Source organism: Lonchura striata, chromosome 2, assembly GCF_050655825.1.
Source record: "Lonchura striata isolate lonStrDom1 chromosome 2, ASM5065582v1, whole genome shotgun sequence".
Classification (NCBI taxonomy): domain Eukaryota; kingdom Metazoa; phylum Chordata; class Aves; order Passeriformes; family Estrildidae; genus Lonchura; species Lonchura striata.
In genome coordinates, this window is record NC_140704.1 from 17,625,957 (window position 1) to 17,648,234 (window position 22,278).

Here is a 22,278-nt window from a genome sequence, read left to right on the forward strand (position 1 = left end):
GAGGACTGTTTCTTCCATTATCGTGATAGCATTGGAACAGCTTTTAACATGTCATCAGTGTTTCTAAGATAAGCATCAGTCATGTATTTTTTTCCAGGGTTTTACAGTGTGGCCTGCCAAATCACTGTTGCTCCAGGCTGAACACTTCAGTGTTTCTTATCCAAATAACATGTTTTAAATCATTGTGTTATTCTGAAGTATAGCATCCAAAACGCAAAATTAGTAATTAGTTTTTTAAATACCATTTAAATGCTTCTGTAACTCAAAAATATTTTTTTTAATTAAAACTTAAAATTTGGAGCAATAATTCATAACATCTAGAAGAGTTTTAATTGAGTAGAAGCATCAGATTAGTTTGATAGTGAGTAATAGTTTCAAAGCATAAATCATCCTAAGTGAATCATTATAACTTCAAATAATAATTGCAGGTAGGGAATGCTGTCGGGGTTGTTGGCAACAAAAAATATACTGAGAATTGTACTTTTTTTTTTTTTATGGAGTAATATGGCAAGCAGGAACCTTTAGAATTGCTTTGTGTATAAAGATAGTTAAACTTTTTTGTTTGACACTAAAATAAACAATAGACCTTGATAGATGCAGTTTTCTAGTCTGACATGAAGAATAACCTTGGGAAGCCTTTTCTGTTTGTGTGAAACATAGTCAGTATAACAAACATACTATTTACATGAGTGCATTAGCAGAGGACTGGGTTTGATGATTCAGGAAGCTTGTTCCAGTCATCTGTTTGTGGGGCTTAGAGCCATGAAAATGTGCTCAGCATGCAGATGTGTTTCCATTCTATTCTTTTGGCCACATGAGGATAATTACATAAAGTATGTATATGAAGAAGTTATTTGTAAAGACAAGTAGTGCTGGATATACTTAAAACTAGCCAAAAAAAAGGATTTCTAAGGTTCTTTTTTGAAAAAATGAGGTAACGGGTAATGAGGAATCCAGGCAATAGAGTTATCTTTTTTCCAAATCAGGTGTTTAAGTCTTGGAAGTCAGTACATAAGGGAGCTGTTATCCTTGCAGGCTGAATTGTAAGATGAAGCAGTTTGTACTGCAGGGTTTAAAACAAGATATCAGTGCTGTAGGGCATCTATTAGTCCTTTGTGCTATCTTACATGAGAGCAGGGTTAATTCCATGTAGTTTACTTTTGATTAAACAAGGATGTGGAGTGTAAAACGGTTGCAAAGGGCTGACATTCAGTAAGACAGCGCCTCTAAAACCAGTCCTGCTGCAGGGTTGCTGGCTCATCCTGTCAGTCCTCCAGAAAGAGAAGATTAGGGTTTTTTAAAATTCTACTAATGAATACTTAATAGTTTGTTCCTTCTTTTGTTACATAAGCAAATTAATTTGACATGTAAAATTAATTGTTAAATTGCATCCCAAAGCCATACCTTGTTGTTTGAGTGAGCTGTTGAAGAACTAGAGAGGCAATTATTAAAATACTTACTGTAATGGCTGTGAGGTAGATGCCATCTAAGTCTATAAGGAACCTTGACATCTGTGGTTCAGTTGAATGAAAATAATGTTTTTAATGACTCTTTTAGCCCTTTGCTTTGCAGACAGCAGCATGACCTACCTCAAGCTTTCTGCAAAAGGCTGGGCTTTTTACAATCAATCACTGTTACATTTACACAAGATTTGAGTAACCAAAATTGCATTAAATGCTGCAGGAGTATCTATAAAAAAATACCTAATCCGAGGATTTGGTATAGTTGTCAGAAAGCCAGTAATATTACAATACAGTTATCTTCTTCAATGCACGCATTTTGGGAAATTGTACATTGGACACTTTTTGGTTTCTGGGGGTGCACACTGTCTCAACATTCTTCATGGGAAATGTAAAGCTGTTTTTAAGTGTGTATTACTACACAGCTGTTACATTTTTATGATCTGAATCTTTAAATCAGGTACATAGTCTTTGATAAAATACATACTTGTTGAATTAAGCTTTGTGGCCACATATTACATTGTTTAAATTGAGATGCCCAGTTGGTGTTTTAAATGGTAATGTGGTCTGCAAAGCATTTATTAAATAACACAGTTCATTCTTAAGGTCTTTTGAGGTGTTGAAATATTGCTTGCAAGACTGCTGTGTCTGAAGGGGGATAAATATGAAGGATGACTTAAGCCTTTGGAAGCTCTTTTTTTTCCAGTAATTTTTTATTACTAGTGAAAAAAAGCTTTGGCAAACTGAATCTGTATGGATTGGAGGAGGAATCACCTTTCTTGGTGAATAATCCCTATTAAAGCATCCTTAATGGTGTCTGTACTGAAGTCTCTCTCTGATTTGGTTTCCTATGTGTGTATGATTCAGTTAACTAAACAACTTCCTTGAGTACCTCTCTCCCTTGCTTCCCCACCACCACAAAAAAAACCCCAAAAAACAACAAAACAAAAATGGAAAAAAAAGCAAACCACAAACCAGCCAAAGCTCAACAACAAGCACAAACAAACCCCACAATCATTACCATTTTGGATAAAGAAGGTATTCTTAAGACAGCTCGTGTGCACCTCAACCCATACCTGTCCATGCAACCCAATGAAACGCATCTGAAGGTGTTGACAGAGTTGACTGGTGTCATTGCTTGAGATACTGTCTTTGAAGGATTATGAAGACTGGAAGAGGTTCCTATTAAATGGAAAAAGGCAAATGGTACACCCATCTTGAAAAATTATGGGAAGGACAATTCAGGGAAGGCAGTCAATTGACCTTATCTGCATCCTCATGCAAATCCTTGAGTTGGTCCTCTTGGAGCTAGTTTCTGGACAAAGGAAGGAGAAGGAGATTCAGAGTAGCATAGATTTGCCAAATGTTTGGCTAATGGCATTGTCTTTTGTAATGAGATGAGTAGGTGTATGAATGAGAGGAAGGTCACCAGCCTTGACTTCAGCAAGGGTTTTGAGCTCTTCAGTGACGCCATCCTTGTGCCATAGACTAGATAGCTATACTGCTGGATACATAGAAAAACCAGATTATCAGGTCTAAAAGGTAGTAATTAAGTGTTATATTCTGCCTGAAGGCTGGTTACAAGTGGTGTTCTTCAGGGCCATCTTGTTCAACGTTCATGACCTTGAGAGGAGATAGGATATGCTTATTAAGTTTGACAACACTAGACTTACACTTTTTTAGTCTGGATCAAGAAGAAAGAACACAGCCAGGATATGCAGGGAGATCTCCCCCTCAATTTGGCACTTGTTGGGTAAGAGCACTCATCAACATGGTCTGAATTCAGCATTCACCCTGCCTTGTGGAGAATGTGAACCTAAGAGACTTTCCGAGGTTTGCTTCCACCTGAATAATTCTGTGATTTATTTAAATTACATTTGAGGTTCTCAAAATGTACCCTTTTTGTGTTCAGGTTGTTACTTGCAAACCTTAAAGTTTAAGGGACTGTTCAGAAGATGGGATAAACAAACACATTAAATGATTAATATTAATCATAATAAAATTGTATTGTAGCAGCTTAATAGGTTGTGATATGGATCTGTGCTTTTTCTCAGTGATTTTGTGTCTGTTTCTTTGAATATCTGATAAATTGGTTGATACTTGTTCCTTACTTACTCACATAGTGGGGATAGCATGTCCTGTTTGTCATGCTTTCTTGCCCATGAAATTCTCAGTTTTGAAGTCTCTGGTTCTCTGGGGCCTCTGAGCCCATTTTATATAAATCTCTGTTTCAGGTTTTTTCACCTCACCTACATTGTGTGCAGATGCCCTCTATCTTTGTAGGTCCCCAGTCTCCAGCTGCATGGCAATACAAGCCTACTTTGATGCACAGATTTCTCTGTACCTTGGCTAGAGGATCAGTTAGTTGTGGCTGGAGCTGTGCTGTATTACAAGTTTTCAGTGTCTTACCCCATAAATGTTTTTGCGTTGAAGGGCTCTTCCTGAAACTTAGTTACAACTGTTGACCTGTTGCACTCTCATGCAAACAGAAGTGATAAGTGGCATCCCCCCTTAGACAGAGAAGCTGGGTTGGTTCTGATGGCCAGTGTCTTGCATCACTCCATAGATAATAATGCTGAACAGATTGTGGTAGAAAAGTATAACACAAAGTAGTTCTGGAATAACAGAATCATTCGGACCCATCAGGATCATTGAGTCTAACTCCTGGCCTTGTGCAAGACACCCCAGGAATCACACCATGAGCCCAGGAGCATTGTCCAAATCCTTCCTGAACTCATGCAGGCTTGGTGCTGTGACCACTTCCCTGGGGTGCTGTTCCAGTGCCCACCAGCTCTTTGGGTGGAGAACCTTTTCCAGATATCCCACCTAAAGCTCTCCTGACTCGGCTTTGTGCTGTTACCTTGAGTCTTGTTGCTGGTCAAAAGAGTGAAGATCAGTGTCTGCCCCTCTTGTTCTCCTTGTGAGGATGTTGAAGGTCATAATGAAGTCTCCCCTTCTCCATGCTCCAGACCAAGGGACCACAGAGAGCTCCCCTCCAGACCCTTTACCATCCTTGTGGCCCTCCTGTGGATGCTCTCTGACAGTTTAATCTCTTTCTTATGTTTTGGCACCCAGAACTGCCCCCAGCACTTGAGATGACGCTGCCCCAGTGCAGAGCAGAATGGGACAATCCCCCCCTTGTCCAGCTGGCCATGCTGTGCCTGATGCCCCCCAGGACAGGGTTGGCCCTCCTGGCTGCCAGGGCACTGCTGGATCATGTTCAACTTTTCACAGACTAGGACTTCCAGGTCCCTTTCCATGGCAAGCTCTCCAGCCTCTCTTTCCCCAGTCTCTACACACAACCAGGGCTGCCCCATCCCAGGTGCAGAATCTGGCATTTGCTCTTGTTGAATTTTATATGGTTGCTCAGCCTTCTAACTTGTCAATAGACTCTGCTCTTGAAGGAGTTGACAGTTACTCCCAATTTACTATTGTTAGCAAACCTACTTGGTATTACTTTGACTCCTGTGTCCTTGTGATTAAAATGAAGATGTGGATGAGGACTGGGCTGAGGATGGATCCTTGTGAAACTCCAGTAGTAGCAGGTCACCAGTTTGAGTTCACCACATTCACTGTAACCCTTTGTGCCCAACCCATGATCCCATTGGTCACCCATTGTGTAACAGGATGGTCCAGCTGTGAGCTGGATGCTTTCTTCAGAAGGAAACTCTGAGAGACAATATTGAAAGATTTGCTGAAGTCCAAAGCACATCTGCTGGCTTTCCTAGGTCAGTGGAAACATCCATTCACATGGTTTGCGAGTTCTGGGGTGCAAATATATCAGTCAAGGGAACTGAAAAGGTTAGCAAATATTGCAAACACTTGAAAGGAAGATCAAAATACAAGGAATATATGTAGTTTGTTTGGGTTTTGTTTCTTACTGGACAGCAGCAGTGTCATTTGCTAGTACATTAAATTAATAGGCAGAAACTCCTCTGGTGTATGTCATGATTTACTCCATCATCACTTTATATTACATAAAAGCTTGCTATTAGCTGACCTTCAGTCTCTTCAGGGACTGAGTAGTTATGCCTCTCCTATACCAATGTCATTTGCAGTTCCTCCAAAATTTGCATATTTCTGAAACAACTTTAATTTTGATTCATCTGTAAATTGGATCCACTGTGAAGTAATAATGATTTGAATAATTACTATTGCTTTCAGGGAACAAACTATTCTTCCTCATCTGAATTCTTGGATTTAAGTGTTGTGGGAAATGCTGTAGTGTTGCCAGACATGTTTGTGTTCACAGCTCTCGCAGATCTATTTCAAGTGCTAGTGTTTTTATAACTTTTGGGAGTAGAGACTATGACATTTGAGATATGTCTGTTAACATAAATAACTTTAACCTGAGCACATTCAGTCTGTTTAGTGTAACTCAGTCACTTGCATAGTGAGTGATTATATTCCTTAGTCAACATTAGTTTCAGGGAAGCTCACCAGATTTAAAAAAATAGGAAATTGAGCTGCTGCAGGATTGAAATGGAAGTATAGCTGAGCTTTTTCCTGTGTCCTAGATGCTGTCATGAAGTCATCTCTAAATGCTTCTAATTTATCACTTTGGATGCAAGTAAAACACGAAAATTTTTAAATTGTAGTGTCACGATTTGGTGTGAATTCTCTTGCTTTTCCTTTTTATTAATGTTTCTAGTTTGCAGCTGGGTTTTTTGGGATATACTTTTTTAACTTCAAAAGTTACTATATTTTTCACCCCAGACAATTTAGAGGTGTGTTACTGCTAAACCATCCTGTACTTTGCTTATTGCCTTGTTCTAAATGTACATTGCCAAATTCTGATGGTACAAGTGCTGCCTTAACAGAACTGTTAGTGACTGTTGGAACAGCACAATGCAGCACACGCAGTTGTGTCCACACAAAGCAAAGAATAAACCTCTGTCTGTGAATGTTCATTGGTTTCAATAGGCTTTTCAGTAGCTCTGCATATTACAATTCTTAGCACCTAGAGTACATTCATATTCATTATAGCAGTACAGTTCAGCCCCTGCTTGTGACTTGATTTTTTTCTTTTCTATCCCCTCCTCTACCAGAGCGTGAAGTAGAATGATTTTTTTAGTGCTAGTAATGTGCTCTAGAAGATGTTATGGCTCTTTTCTCAAAATGATGCAAAATGCATATTTTGGCTTCTTATATCTTGTAAGAAACATGTTAAATACTAGTATATTTAAAGCTTTTTGGACTTTTTCATTATGACGCTTGTGGCTATTGAGACTGAGAGGTGCTGGGCATGTATGGCATGCAGTCATTTCTATGAACAATTAGTGGAAGAACTGATTGGTATGTAGTAATCCCATCTTTTAAAGGTCTGAATATTTGCTTCTTTATTTGAATGTACAGAGGATGGGGGGGTTAGTTCTTTGAATGCTAGATAGCTGTTTAAAATGCTATTTTTGTTTGCTTGTAACTTGGCTGTTTTATTTGAACACTCTTTAAACCAAATGGCTTTTGATAGTCTGCCCCTGTTTTATTGCAGATATCTGTCTCTTGAGTTCAAACTTACTGATACAATAAGTGTGGGTTTTGCTTACGCATATAAACAAAAATTCTCCACTTCTAAATAATACTGAGAGACTAGCAAATAATTTCTCTTTCTTTTGCACACAGCAAAATCAATGATTTTTTGCCTTTATCTCTAATGTAGCTATCATCCCTATCAAATGAAACAAGCTTCTCTTCATGAAAAAAGAGTACATTTGATAGTGTGAATTAATTGGACCCTTCTGTTTCTTAGAATGACTTCATGTTTAAGATATCTGATATCCCAGTAATGAGAAGTTCAGACTTCTATTTGATTTGAGCATTTGATTAATGCATTTACTGTGTTAATATATGGTATATTACCTTTGTAGATGAACCGACTAGTCCTAGTATTGACCATGATATTGCACACATTCCTGCTTCTGCTGTTATTTCTGCATCTGCTTCTCAAGCACCAGCTATAACAGCTGTTCCTCCCAGTCCTACATCTCCAATCCCTTTAATTCGGCGACAACTTTCACATGATCATGGTGAGCGTTGATTTCATTCTTTTTCTCTTGCAACTTTTTTCCTTTCACACTCTGGAGATCAGGAGTGAAAATTGTAAACTCTTTATTGATTGAAATAAATTGCAAAAATGTAATTCAAGTTCCTGCGTACTCAAAAATTTCTATTTCTTTGTAGAATCCATCCGGCCTAGTGTCCTGGATAGCCAACCTGCTGCAAAAACTGAGAGATCAAAGTCATATGATGAAGGACTGGATGACTACAGAGAAGAGGGAAAATCGTGAGTTCATGGAAAAATTAATTAATTTGGACATCTGTTTTCTTAGGTGTCTAAGATCTCATTTTAACATTTGTTTTTCTTCCAACAGATCCATTAAACATGTATCTAGTTTAAAGGGGATTAAGGTAGGTAAATACATATATATAGCAACTCCTAAACATTACCCATACTGCTATGACAAATGGTTTGAATTATACAGGTCTGTTTTATGAAGTGATGTGCTAAACAGATGGGAAGTTTATTGGAATTGCTGATGTATGCACCATATAAGTAAACATAGTCTCTTTTTTCCTGGACCCATCACATGGTCCTTGATTTGCATCTTTCTCAGTCTCTGTAAATAAAGCGTATTAAATATGGTGGCCTTTTGTGAAAACTTACTAATAAGAGTCTAAGATTCGAGAAGTTTATCAAAGTATTCTTGGCATGTGTAGGGTGTGTGCAAGTTTACCCATATTGTTGTGTGTAAACTTTAGAAATTATGTTTTCCTGGGACCATATTCCTGGGGACATTTTTAAAGTGAGAAATTTCTTGAATATAGAAACGGTATTCAAATGTCTGCAGAGTTACACTGTAGGGTTCTTTCTATGGTGTTTGCTGTAGGTCCCAGACAGCCAGAAATCTTCAGAAGACTCTGGTTCCCGAAAAGATTCTTCTTCAGAAGTGTTTGGTGATGCCTCCAAAGAAGGATGGCTCCATTTTCGACAGCTTTTTACAGACAAAGGAAAGGTACCAGTCATGTTTGGGTTTTTAACCTAGGACAAATGCTAAGCTGGTGACAAAATAAGATAAGAAAATTCAAACCTTCCTGTTTAGGTTCTTTAATTTTTTTTGAGGGGATAATATCATCAATAAGACTGTAAAAATTTTATATCTGTTAGAAATTGACTTCAGTCAATTCCTCAGCTTTGTCTACAGACTGCTTTTCCAGACTGTTTTAATTTCACATTTCAAAGCATCTGTTGAAGTAAACTAATTTCTAATGACTACTTAAATAATAAGAACCAGTCCCTTGGTAGGTGTAGTTGCATTTTTTTCCTCTTTTCTAATAATGAAAAAAGTTGTAATTTTTATTAATGTTGCGGAGTTAAGGTCAAATTAACCTTCTGCACAAATATAGTCTAATGCTTAAGGAAAATTGGCTGTCTGGAATTGCTGGGATGTGAAAATGCCATCCTGACTTGGAGGCAGTTTAAAAGGCATGGGCAAGAGTTCCCTAAATATCAGACCAGAAATTGTCTCATACTGTTTCTTACCTGCTGTCACATGTGAACTTACACTCATTGGGTGATGTGGGAGGGCAGGTTGTGGGACAATTCAGTCCTTTAATGGAGAGCAATTAGTGAATCCCACTTTGTGTAGTCTTTCTGCCAGCCAGGTGGATAGCTGTTCTGTGTAAAACTTCTGGAGGTAGTTGTGCAATCCAGAAAGGGGTGCTGTAACAAGTAAACAATCTGACACCTTGGCTGCTGTTTTTCAGCGAGTTGGTGGGAGCATTCGGCCGTGGAAGCAACTGTATGTTGTTCTTCGAGGTCATTCACTTTATTTGTACAAGGATAAAAAGGAACAGGTGACCCTCGCTGAGGAAGAACAACCTATAAGCATCAATGCTTGCTTGATAGACATCTCGTACTGTGAAACCAAGAGGAAAAATGTATTTAGACTCACCACTTCAGACCGCGAGTATCTGTTTCAAGCTGAGGACAGAGATAATATGTTAGCATGGATTAAAGCAATACAAGACAACAGCAACTTAAATGATGAGGTGATTGTATAATATTTAAAGCAGAATTGTAGTTTTTGCATTTTAATTATAAATGTATTGGGATTTCTTGTAATTAATACTTGAACAGAAGAATGAATTTTAAATTAACCAGTTGACCAAAATGTGTACAGGAACATTAAAAAAAATGAGGTGAAAGGCAGGGTAACTGAGTAAATTAATAGTTTTAAAAAGTCAATGTAATCATAATCAGAAAATAGATGTTTGAAATAAATTAGTTAATGCTGTTCCTGATTTGACTAAAGATACACTTTATAGTAAACTGATCTGCCAAAAATAAGTAACCTTTTTTTAAAAGATAATTTCAGATTTAGGACGAGTGTAGTCTCTCTTCAGAATTGCATTGCAGAGTCCGCATTGCAGTGTTTGTGCAGTAGTACAGTGTGAAGAGTTTCTCAGTACTTAAAAAGTGAAACTTTGAAGATGCCTGTTTCTTAAAAGTTGATGTTTCTATGAATTAAGTCAATGCTCATAGCCAAAGGCAAGCATCTGCTATTGTACAAAAGGTATCAATGTCTGTCCCAATATTGTCCATTGTGTTTTCATTGCAGTGATGAGCAACAGAGGAATATTTTTATGTCTGTGGTCATGCACATCTACTCAGATTCAAAATAATTACCCAAAGTATTACACAGATAGATAAAAAAGCAGATTTGAATTAATGTCTTTTTCAGCTGTATTTGTAATAGCAATTAGTTTTCTATGTGCACAGATGATTGGATTTTTTTTAGTAATATATGTTTACTTTCATTTTTTCTGTTTAAACTTACTTTCTGTTTAAGAGGTATTAATTAGATCATACTGTTTTGAAAAAAAAAAAAAAAACCACCTGTAAATAGCAGTACTTGATTTGTGATTACTCGCTTTTATTTTCCTTGTGGTTTTTCAGAGTTTCGTCTTTACTGTTCTCAGGAGCTGTATCTTAGGATGTTTGGTTTGGTTAAGGGTTTGGGTTTCTTTAAAGTGGACTGAATTGTTGAATTTTATACTTATTTGGTTGCCAGAAGACTTTAATCTTATTCTGAAAGGATTTTTTTCTATTTTATAAGATTATAAAGTATTTCTCAATTTATTTTATAGGATACTGGTGTCACTAGTAGAGATCTAATTAGTCGAAGGATTAAAGAGTACAGTACAATGATGAGGTGGGTGAATTATATGTTGCCAATGGTTTTTGTAGAGTTCTTATTTAGCTTCTTTCAATTGAAGTAGTCTCTCTTGTTCAGTTCTTCAAGCAGCAAAACAGAACCATCTCCCAAAACACCTCGCCAGAGTCTGAGTATCAGACAGACTCTACTTGGAACTAAAGCAGAACAGAGGACTCAGAGTCCACATTCTCCTAAGGATGAGACAGAAAGGAAGCTTCTCACTAAAGGTCTGTATTTTGTCTATTTCTTTAGTTCCCTTTTGCCCCAGTGTAAGGCCATCCAGGTGCCCTTCTCAGGGATTTTTGAATTCATAAATATACAGATGCAAACCAAGGATTAGCCCAGGGATTTTAAACTGCAGCTTTAGTCACTCATTTCTAGAAACTACTTAATCTCAGATCCTGAAACTTTTATTTTAGTCCCCTCTCAAGAGGTTTTGTGGTTTTTCCCCCTTCAGCTCTATGTAGAGCTAACAGCAGTAAACACAAGTGTTAAACTTCTTGAGAACAAAATTTTGCCAAGCTTTGGAAATAATTTTGTGTGTAATTCATAGTTCTGTCTCCAATTGACTTGGAACTAATCAGGTAATATTTTCCACTGAAGTGCTTCCAAAGTATAGAACAGATTTTTTTTTTTTAATTTTTAAAACACAGGAGTGAACTTGTATTATTTTTTCCAGAATAAAATTAATGCCTTCTGAGTTCTAAAAATGTCTGATGAGCTGGCACTGCAGACTTGAATCAGTATCTGAGCTCCATCAAATAATGTCACAATCAACTTTTTTTTCTCTTTTTCTTTACTTTTTTTTTTTTTTTTTCACATAGTGTGTAAACATATCGTACTTCACATCAGACTGTTGTTTAAAAAGTGTTATGTACAAATTCAGGCAACTGGATAAGCAACCACTTTTCATCCACCACTTTGGAGTGATTCAGTCTTGAATTTAAGCTATCAGTGAATTCTGGTTTTTGTTTCCAAAGAACATCCCTGTGCTTCTGCAGTGCTACACATGTAACTAAATTGCATTTGTTGAGTAAATCTCAAATCTGCTGAAAGAATATCTCCAGAAATAAGGAAAAAGTACTTATTATGTTAGATGACTTGCAGTACAAGATAAATGGGAATTCCAATTTGTTACGAGAATTCTATAGGAGAGGTAAACAGAGAAACTGAACTTCTGATTTTTGGATAGAGAATATTTTAAGTGAGTAATGTTTGGAATTACTTAGGAGTGACTAAAATCTGATAATTTCTGAAAGAGTAAGTCTGCACAACTGTGAGCATAGCTCTAGAGTCTGATGGGTATTCTCTGCAGCAGTGTGATTCCATGGAAACTTAGTGTTGTGCTACTAAATGTAGGTTTTAATTTTTTTAATTTTAGTAGTTTATATAAATTTCAAGTTTAAATTTAGTAGTTTATCTACTTTTAATCTTAGAATGATGAAATGCCACAGTATCATCCAGCTTCTTGCTTTTCTAAGTCCAGGTTGTGAGTATGTTCAGATTTATCTTTTGAACCACAGAAGAGTAACAGAAGTTGTTGCATAAAGCCATGTAAAGGCTTGTTTCATAAAGGCTGGTAAAAGCTAAAAATGCAGCAGATGTTACTTGCTCTTTGCAAATCTGTTACCTGTATTTACAGTCAGTTTTGTGGCATAAATGTTCTTGTTTTTCTTCTTTATTTTCTTTTTTTTTTTCACTGTCCTAACAACAAAAAGATGAGACAAGCCCACCAAAAGACAAAGGGACATGGAGAAAAGGCATTCCAAGCATTATGAGGAAGACATTTGAAAAGAAGCCCTCTGCTGTTGGAACTTTTGGTGTTAGACTAGATGACTGCCCTCCAGCTCATACCAACAAAGTATGGAAGTAGTTTTTCTTTCATTGTGGTTTTAAAATACTTTTAAAATCAATTACTTATCTATACAACTTTTTTTTTTTTTTTCAGTATATTCCACTGATTGTTGATATATGCTGCAAACTGGTTGAAGAAAGAGGTCTTGAGTACACAGGTATTTACAGAGTACCTGGAAATAATGCTGCCATCTCAAGTATGCAAGAAGAGCTCAATAAAGGAATGACTGACATTGATGTCCATGATGATGTAAGTCTTTAATCACACTATTTTCATATTAAAATCCCCAAAACTTCTGGTTGTGTTGTGATCATAGAAATATAAAGCATGTCTGACCTTTTCTTTTAAACACATAGAAATGGCGTGACCTGAACGTGATCAGCAGTCTGCTGAAATCCTTCTTCCGAAAGCTCCCGGAGCCCCTCTTCACCAATGGTACGTTGTTTTCATTGCAGTTTTGTCATAAAGAGTTGCAGTTGAACAGTTGTCTCACAACATTCAGATGATTTGAGAGAAAATTCAGGGAAATCATCCCCACTCTGCATTAAATGTTATCTTTCCTAAAGAGTAGGAAGTCATGGTGATCATCTTAGGAATGAGAGCTGTAAATACAATTTCTGTGATGTGAAGGGATTATGAATATGCAACTAAAAGAGTAAAACATTTGATTTCACAATTCCACTGTTGCAGTATTCAGTGAAAGCTATTTTTTTTTTCCTGTCCTGTCACACAAAACATACACTTACAATATAATGGGCTCATCTATGACTTCGAGGTCATTCTTTTATGTGTGTTCAAGGGGGAGTGGGGCTGGCAGATGGGGGTGTATATGCATACATCTATAGATCTAAAAACTCATATATAATTTCTACTTTTTTAACAGACAAGTATGCAGATTTTATAGATGCCAATAGAAAAGAAGATCCTGTTGAGCGTCTGAAAACACTGAAGAGACTGGTAAACTGAAATCAGTTGTGTTGTAGGTGCACTACAAAATTAGCATTAAATGTTCAGTGTTCTGAATAGTGATTGTTTGTTTCAGATTCATGATTTACCTGAACACCATTATGAGACCCTCAAGTTTCTTTCTGCACACCTGAAGACAGTAGCAGAGAACTCAGAAAAGAACAAGGTATTCGAAATAAACATACAATGCATTCTGGTTTGTCTCATTAAGTAGGTTTGTTTTTTTTTTTTTCTTTTTTTGTGCAGGAGCATTTCTAATTAAGGTGATAATTTATTGTTGTAGATGACATTAGAGACTGTTGCTATGTGGAGAAAATTTTTGTAATAGACTAAGTACTCCTGCAAAATATGCACATGTTTAGTGTGAATTAAAGTTATTCAGACTGGTAGTCAGTCTTTTGGGAATAACTCCTTGCATCCTAAGTTTATCTCAAGTCTGTAAATTTCCTGTAATCCGATCTAGATACCAGTAAGACTGTGCTTGGGCAGGGCACAGGTGAATAAACCTGCTGACAGAGGTTGTCACATCAGCTTTCTTTGAAGCCTGGCTTCTGGATGCTTGTGAGATTTTTAAGACTAGGAGTTACTATAGTTATTTGAGTGATTACCCTATAGATGCTGTTTTGGCTGGTTTTAAGAAGGAAAATTAATAATATAAATGGTGGTAGTTCATCACTACTGGATCTTTTTCCACCACTAAGTATAACTTTTTGTAATTTCCATAGGTTGGGAAAGAGGTGGTATGTCTTAAGTGCTCCTGTGCATGCTATAGCCCTTCAGTAAATTCTAATAATAGTGTCCCCTTTTTCAGCTTTCAGGGAGGGATAGCTGGGTGCAAAGCTGTCCATAATATGGGTGTGCTTATGGATGCTTACCTCAGGGCAGGTAATGTGGTCCTGTATCCTGCACATTGGCTAAATGGAAAAAATTTGATATCATTGATGCTATATAGAGGAGCCTGTGGCCAAATCATTTAAATCATCTTAAATCATTTAAAAATCAGTTGGGGTGAATATGGTAGGTTATGCAAATAATACCTTCCCGTTAAATATATGAAAGAAAAGTATTTGTGTGTTCATTTAAAAAAATCAACAAATTGTAAACTTTAGCAAAATTACAGATTATATTATAAGGAAATTATAGTAAATGTCATTTTTGAGTGCAGTGCTTAAAGGACACTTTTCTATAATTTTATGGTTTTGATGGGCTGTATAAATGTTGCTAAATACTGTTAATATTGTTGAATGTATAAGGCTACATGAATGAGGAGGTGGTGTTACAATTGTGTGACTTGTCCAAAGACAGAGTTCGAGAGCACTGGGGACTTGTGTCATGTTTGCAACTTACTTCTGATAAGCATAGTCTTTGCTTCCCTGTGTATTATTGGTCTATTCTATACCAGAACAGTAAACTCTTAAGTTAAAGAAGCAAAAATAGAAGGTAAGTTCTGCTGCTGCTTCTTGAAATTATTTGTCACAGATGTAACATTAGTCATATACTTAATTCACTTCTGAAGTAGTGACCTGATCACAAAATGCTAAGCCTGTCCCACAAATAGTTGTCTTGGGTCCTTGATGTTTGTTCTGCCACCTCCTCTGAAGCTGGTGCAAATTGAATGAGGTCTTTGTCAGTAGATATAATACAGTATTTCATTAGCAGCTTAATTTTTTGTGTGTGTCATGTAAATGTTTTCAGGAAAAAAAAACAGGGAGCTATCAATGCCTTTTTACAAAACAAAAAATTCTGAAAACATCAGTGTTTCCAAGCATCAGTGTTTCTTTAAGGAAAGAAGAAAAGATCCCCCTGAAAACGTAAAAAATATGTCTGGGTTCTTGAGTTTTCTGTAGTTGTGGAGCTAATTTGCTTGCAGTAGGTTAAGGAAGGCTGGAATTCTGAATTGCAGAAACATTGGATATATTTATTGCAGCTACATATAGGAGAGTTTGGGTGTAGTGTAACATCCTACCTGAGTCAGTAATGTATTTTTAAAAAACTCTTTTGTGTCCTTATTTTATATGGTTCTCATATATATTAAAAGTATTATATGAATGTACATAGCCCATATTACTGTATTTTCTCGTTATCAAAGTATGATGTGGAAATATTTCATTTCTTAGATGGAACCAAGAAACCTGGCAATAGTATTTGGTCCAACACTTGTGAGGACATCTGATGATAACATGACACACATGGTTACCCACATGCCGGACCAATATAAAATTGTAGAAACACTCATCCAAAAAGTAAGTGGCTGTATTTCATTATTGAAAAAATAAGATCATACACAGATCAAACAGCTTTTTTCTCATTGGGCCAGTTTGGGTCTGGTATTTATCCATCAAACTCTCACTTTCAGTAAAATCTATGTTTGGTTGTACCACATTTGGATTTTGGATTTCCTGTGGGGTTTTCACCTTTTTTGTTTTAACTTTTAGCATGACTGGTTTTTCACAGAAGATGATGCTGAAGAGCCTCTTGTAAGTATTATGGCATAAATACTTGCGTTCTAACTGCCTTAGTTTAGAATCTGCTTCTGCTGCCTCTAGAACACCTGTATAGTTTTTACTATGTCACTGTACGGTTTGCTCTTCAGAAGCACCTTTTTAGCTTTCCAGTCCTTGTAGTAATGAATTCTATTTTTTTTTTTAAAAAGCAAGCCATGCATTTGTTTTAAAAGCATAAAGGAAAATAGGACATGATTTCCTCATGTTCTTCAGGTGAATAATGCAGTTTTCTAAATGCTGTTGAATCATAATGAACTATTTGTGAAACGATGATGAAGAGATCTTTGTTTATTAACTGTAGACAGCAGTTCAGGAGGAAAACACTGTAGAATCTCAGCCAGTGCCAAACATAGATCATTTACTCACCAACATTGGAAGAACGGGAGTATCTCCTGGAGACGTATCAGGTAACTCTTGCCTGGAAAGTGTTAATCCATAGGCTAGAATAACCTACTCTGTTAACTCAGTGTAACTCTCTCTTCCTATTTTATTTTACTAATAAAATGTTTTCCTCTTTTCCAAAAGATCATTTAACATTTCCTAAAGACTTGAATTGTTGATAATCATGCATGATATAATTTGGAAGACTTTTTTTGTCTAACAGGAACTTAATCGTGAAAAGATGAGGCTTGCACATAGTATTTTATTTATTCACAGTAACCCATGCAGTCATCATCGTGAGGTCAAGCAGATACACTGCTATAAAGTGGTTTGTTGTGATGGCAGAAAGACTGATCTTCAGTGGTGTTCTAATATTGCTCCTTCCCAATGTTAGGAATGCAAAACATTGAGCTATGTTTTCTTGTCAAATGATGGACACTTTAGTATGTTGCAGTATGTTTATACTAAAACTGGTTTCCTTCTGTTTATAAATGCCATCCTCTTTTGTGGCTAAGGATAAGCATTACAGGCTCTTTTTTGGTGACTTTTTCCCTTCCTCCCTTCGCTCTACTATTGCACTAACCCAGCATGTTGTATCCCACGAATGTTATCCCTTTGTCTCTAGCTTTTGTTTCAGTTTTCAAAGGGTTGTTCACCACTTACTGAAACAGTCACTTTGTACTGATGTTGAAACAGGCGAAGTGGGAGGAGTCTATCACACGGTGATGTCATTAGTGGAGTCTGTGATGTCACTGATGGACAGCTGGAACTGTAGGAAGAAGGAGGACTGTTGCCCACACTGTAGCTGCCTTGTCTGCAGAAACCCCCGTTTCTTGTAAATGGAAAAAATCCCAAGTTGATCTGTGCTGTAAATTTTCTTTTAAGAGTATTTTAAACAGATCAATGCTACTTTTTAAAAGTTTTTCTGCTGTTTCTTGTTATCTCTGAAGCAGACCCTGAGGAGAAATAGCATGGTATGGTCTACCAGTCTTTCTAGTCATAAAGCATTAGCCATGTGTCAAAAAGGGGTGTGGCAGGGGGCTCAGCTCTTTCTTCCCAGGGAGGAAGTCCCAGGTTCATGTTTTTTAGTCATCTTGCTAGCCCCTTCCTACCCCCTTTATAATTGTATAATCTTGGGTTTTGCGAGACAGTGAAACTATGGTGTCCATTTTTCATTTCATAAAAGCGCTTCTTGTGGGAAAGCACAAAACTGGTAGCTGCTGACATCTAGACAATTTAAAAATAAAATTTTACCTGCATGTAGTAAGAGGTGGAGAGAGATGTATAATTGGGGATTTACACAGAAAATATTACTTAATTCTTTTAAAACCTCACTATAAGAACCATGATTTGTACCTAGGGAGCCAACTGTACAAAGACACCCAATTTTGCTTTGTGTATCCTGAATCTCAGGAGAGTACACAGTGCCATCCTGAAAAGGTCTCTCAGCTGCGGTTTTGCAGGAGCTGTATACTTAAAGCATTGAATAAACATTAGTATTTCTGTTTTTTATTTTGAAGAACAGGGCTCCTTTGCCATTCCTATCATTGAGCTGGTTCTGCCTACAATTCACAGCATCCTTTCATGGCGGTGGCTTTCTGTGGTGCAGCTTGCATCTTTGTGAGCTCTGACTATTCACTCTGTTCTGGTTTTAATTTGCTTCACATCTTGTTCTGTGCTTGTCTTTTTCATAAGTCCAGCATTGTCTGTAGCAACAATTAAAAAGTTGCACAGAACTGAACAGATTTTTTTTTTTTCCACAGATTCAGCTACTAGTGACTCAGCAAAATCTAAGGTAAATCATCTTCTGATATCATATAGTTACAAGCTTCTGAAATCTGTTAGATGCTTCCTTTGTTAAATCACTGATATGCAGGTATACTATAGAGCTTACGTAGAATTTCTTCTGTAAATGGCAGTTTTCTCATAACCTATTCTGAAGTGTTACAATGGAAAAAGGACTTGTGTGCAGTTAGCTGCATCTAGCAAAGCAGTCAGCTGCACACAGCAACAGCTTTGTTCCAAGCTCTCACAATTGTGGGCACTTACCTCCTTTTTTCGTCTCTTTTTGTAGAAATGAATGTATATATAGTATCTTCCCTATTGCTGGCATACTACTAACTCACAGAGGGTATTTATGTTTCTCATTTTCACTGAGAAAGGTATACTTAGAATTCAGCCTGTTCTTCAGGAGGTAATAGCTCCTCCTCTTAGAAGAAGACAAAGGCTGTGGTTAAAGGTTGCTCTGCAGAATCTCCCCCAGAAGTATTGCTGTGTGTGGGAGGAATGCCTCACCAAGCAGGGGAGCAAGACTGGAACGTGGCTGTTCGTTCAGTGCTTGGTTCAGTGACAAAGCCCCTGTGTGACACATGTGGTTTGTCCCTCATGGGGACAAACCTTTGTCTCCTGGGCTGTTGTTCAGTAGTTCTGACACTGGGTGTCTGTAGCACAGACTCACAGGGAGGCACACAGCTGACCCCGATGAGGTCATGGCACAGCTCTGTGCTGGCCTGCATTCCAGGTGTGGCACTGATGCCCCCTTGGAGCTGGGAACAGGACTCAGAGGATCCTTCTGGTTCATTGTGGAGATGCCAACACAGCTGCTCTGTGAGAATGTTTGGTGGCTCAGCTGTTTCCTCAAAATAGCCCGATTTCCAGGATGCACATCACACTGCCTGTAGCAGTGAGGCTCTAAGTAGGAAAGGTGCATAGCTTTGAAGGGGCCAGATGGTAATGTTAGAGTATTGAAAAGAGTTCTTAATTCATAAAATGGAATAATTTGGCTTGTACTTTTATTGTTTCTGTGCCATTTTAAAAGTAAATTCCTCTAAAATAAGGAAGTTTTATTTTTTAATTTTCTACACTTAAAGTAGTTATGAGTAACATTCATTTTATTGGCGGTAATTAATTGGTACTATTTACAAACTCAGTCTGAAATGTGAAAGATGAACTGAAAAAATGAGCAATTAGCTTTTTTGAATAGGTAAGACCTTGAAAGGAGGTATTGTGAAGCATCTGTGAAGCAGTTGCAAACCAGTCTTGAGAAGGTTTCCTTCTGTAATGGGGTCTGCTTTATTAGTTAATCAAAAACTAAATAGTGGTATACACTAACCAGTCTTGGTTAAGTTTAAGGGACTCAGATAAAAAGTGGAATGCTCAGGAAGGAAATTGACTTAGTGGGCAATGTCATTTTAACTACAGAAGGAGCATGTAAATGTTTCCTGAATGAAGATGCACTTCCTACTGTGAAGCTTAGGATCTATTTTTAAAGTGTTTCAGGCTTTTTGACTTTAATTATGCCCTCTTCTTGTTTTTTAACAGGGTTCTTGGGGCTCTGGAAAAGATCAGTATAGCAAGGAACTGCTTGTGTCCTCCATTTTTGCAGCAGCTAGTCGCAAGCGGAAAAAAACTAAAGAGAAACCACAGCCAAGTAGCTCAGAGGATGAGTTGGATAATGTGTTTTTCAAGAAGGAGCTTGCAGAACAGTCTCGTGGTGACACAGCAAAAGAGAACACAGCTAAAGGGGAATATGAAAGAGAGAGAGAGATAGGGAGAAAACAAAGGATGTTTGTCCTGAAGGAAAAAGAGAACGGCAGTAAAAAAGATGTGAATGTTGTAAAGGATGAAAAGAAGTCATTAAAGAAAGAAAATATCCTGACAGAGGAACCTTCACTGCCTTACGATGAAAAATGTACAAAATCATCAAATATCAACTGTCTGCAAACCATGCAGAAGAATAACCCAAAAATGCCTATTTCACAATCTTCTTCCCAGGTTGAGGAGACAGTGTCTGACTCTGGCACTATGCTAAGCACTTCCTCCCAGGCTTCCCAGCACAGATACGCATGCAAAAAAGTAGCCAGCCCTGAAATTAAACACAATGAGTTTTTAGCAGCTGATGTCAGCTCCATCACCTCAGATTACTCAACTACTTCATCTACTATGTATCTGACTGGTTTAGATGCCAGTATGCTGAGCCCTGAGGTGCAGTCAGTGACAGAAAGCAAGGGAGAAGATGCAGATGATGAAAGAAGTGAATTGATCAGCGAAGGGCGTCCTATGGAGACGGACAGTGAAAGTGACTTCCCTGTCTTTGCCACCAGCGCTGCTGCCGAAAGGCTGTCCAAAGGGAAAGTTCCAGAAGTGGTAAAGACCAGTCGGAGGAACTCTGAAGAAAGTGAAGTAAGTTGTACTGAGGGAAGTTCCACGCCAAAGTTAGAGAGTCGCAGACTTTTTAGCTCACACAAACTTATTGAATGTGATACACTCTCCAGGAAAAAGTCTGCACGGCACAAAACGGACAGTGAGGGGTCAGGGGATGCCAAGAGTGAGAAGGACTTGCCTACTGTGACCAAAATGTTCGACATGATGAAAAAAGGAAGATCCACAAGCAGTTTAGCTACATCGGCCAAAAGCGAGGCTGACAAACAAGAACCTACGTGGAGACTTAAGATTACAGACAGGTTAAAGCTGCGACTCAAATCATCTGCTGATGATATGTTTGGAGTTGGGAATCAAAAAGCTAACTCTGCAGAGACTGCAAAGAGAAAGAATATCAGACGAAGGCACACACTTGGAGGGCAGAGGGATTTTGCTGAAATAAGTGTCCTGAATGCTTGGAAAGCTCAAGAACCAAGTCAAAATAGAGAGAGAGAATCTGAGCTTTCAGCTGTGACTCGGTTGAAGCCAAAATGTCCAGCCCAGGACCTCTCGATCTCGGACTGGCTTGCACGAGAACGTTTACGCACTAGCACAACTGACCTTAATACGGGTGAAACTGGAAAGCCCAGACTTGAGAACACTAACTTAGCAGAGGTATCAAAGGTAGAACTGCCCTCATCTGCAGAGATGCAGGCGGATGAAGGCAGCTCTTCCAGCAGCTTGACTTTAATTAATAGAACACCACCTTCGGGACCATTTCAGCCACCAGACCAGGTAAATGGTGAAAATTATCAGAACATGAACAAAAACAACTTCAGCCCAGCAGTTGATGCCCATCCTCATAAACTGTCTGGGACCCAAGTGGTTAGATCTCGATTTTACCAGTATCTTTGAAATGGGAAGATATGTCCACTGCAGCAATTCATTAACTTACCCTCACACTTCCCAGTAACTCTGCGTGTGTGTGTTTGCGTGTGTGTGTGTACATATATAAATATTTTTTTCCTGTACTGTTGTTGTTATGCAGCCTTCATTTGGGCTGGTTTCATCAATGTGCCCTGTGGAACGTCTTCACAGTGCATTGCCACAGCCAGAAGAACACTAATGTTAAAGTATATATATATATTTTAAGAAAAAGTATATTTGATGGCTGCATACAAATGTTGAACAAAGCATCTGATGCAACATGCTGTGTAGTGTATACATGGTTTTCTGACTGAGAGTTGGCCTGGCATTAGTATGCAGGAAAATTGTTCTTTTGGTTTAGTCACTAACAAGTGCCTCATTATAAATTCATTTGGTTTGTTAGGGTGCCATATTGCTAAATTAGAGAAACTTATTACAAACAAATAAATGCATTTTACTGTTAATGAATTTCATTACATTTTACAAATGTTAACACAGGTGGCTACAGAGCTTCCATTCCTTAGGCATTCCAGTAAATATTGGAGTTTTATATTTCCAATTTTAATACAGATTTTGAGTTTTATGTGACTTGAATTTCTAATCTTTCTGTAAAATAAGTAACTTAACTGTACATATTACATGTGTATCTTTTCTTCAGATACCAGATTTGATATAAATGTTGTAACATAGGCGTGTAGATAGTGGATACTGGATGGAACTGGTTTCTTTTATTGAGAATATAATTCTGCATGAAGACCTAATGAATCCAAACCTGTATCATGCCTGTGTGCATACCCACTTAAACACTGGAAATAAAATTGTTTTGGTGA

The 22,278-nt window shown here is 37.6% G+C and overlaps 1 protein-coding gene across 7 annotated transcripts in view; it reads left to right on the top strand.

Annotated features, from left to right (window-relative positions):
* ARHGAP21 (Rho GTPase activating protein 21) overlaps positions 1–22,278 on the top strand; it is a 111,443-nt gene extending 89,165 nt beyond the window's left edge. For 6 of the 7 annotated variants that reach the window (XM_031503811.3, XM_085573041.1, XM_031503812.3 and 3 more), the window contains 17 exons: positions 7,328–7,486; positions 7,641–7,743; positions 7,832–7,868; positions 8,348–8,473; positions 9,225–9,509; positions 10,608–10,672; positions 10,754–10,902; positions 12,394–12,536; positions 12,624–12,779; positions 12,887–12,965; positions 13,414–13,487; positions 13,573–13,662; positions 15,614–15,739; positions 15,932–15,973; positions 16,302–16,407; positions 18,145–18,176; positions 19,703–22,278. In XM_031503811.3, coding sequence (XP_031359671.3) covers positions 7,328–7,486; positions 7,641–7,743; positions 7,832–7,868; positions 8,348–8,473; positions 9,225–9,509; positions 10,608–10,672; positions 10,754–10,902; positions 12,394–12,536; positions 12,624–12,779; positions 12,887–12,965; positions 13,414–13,487; positions 13,573–13,662; positions 15,614–15,739; positions 15,932–15,973; positions 16,302–16,407; positions 18,145–18,176; positions 19,703–21,436 — 3,506 coding nt within the window. In that variant the 3' untranslated portion in view covers positions 21,437–22,278. The remainder of the gene's footprint in view (positions 1–7,327; positions 7,487–7,640; positions 7,744–7,831; positions 7,869–8,347; positions 8,474–9,224; positions 9,510–10,607; positions 10,673–10,753; positions 10,903–12,393; positions 12,537–12,623; positions 12,780–12,886; positions 12,966–13,413; positions 13,488–13,572; positions 13,663–15,613; positions 15,740–15,931; positions 15,974–16,301; positions 16,408–18,144; positions 18,177–19,702) is intronic. The other variant, XM_085573042.1, reaches the window with a different exon arrangement.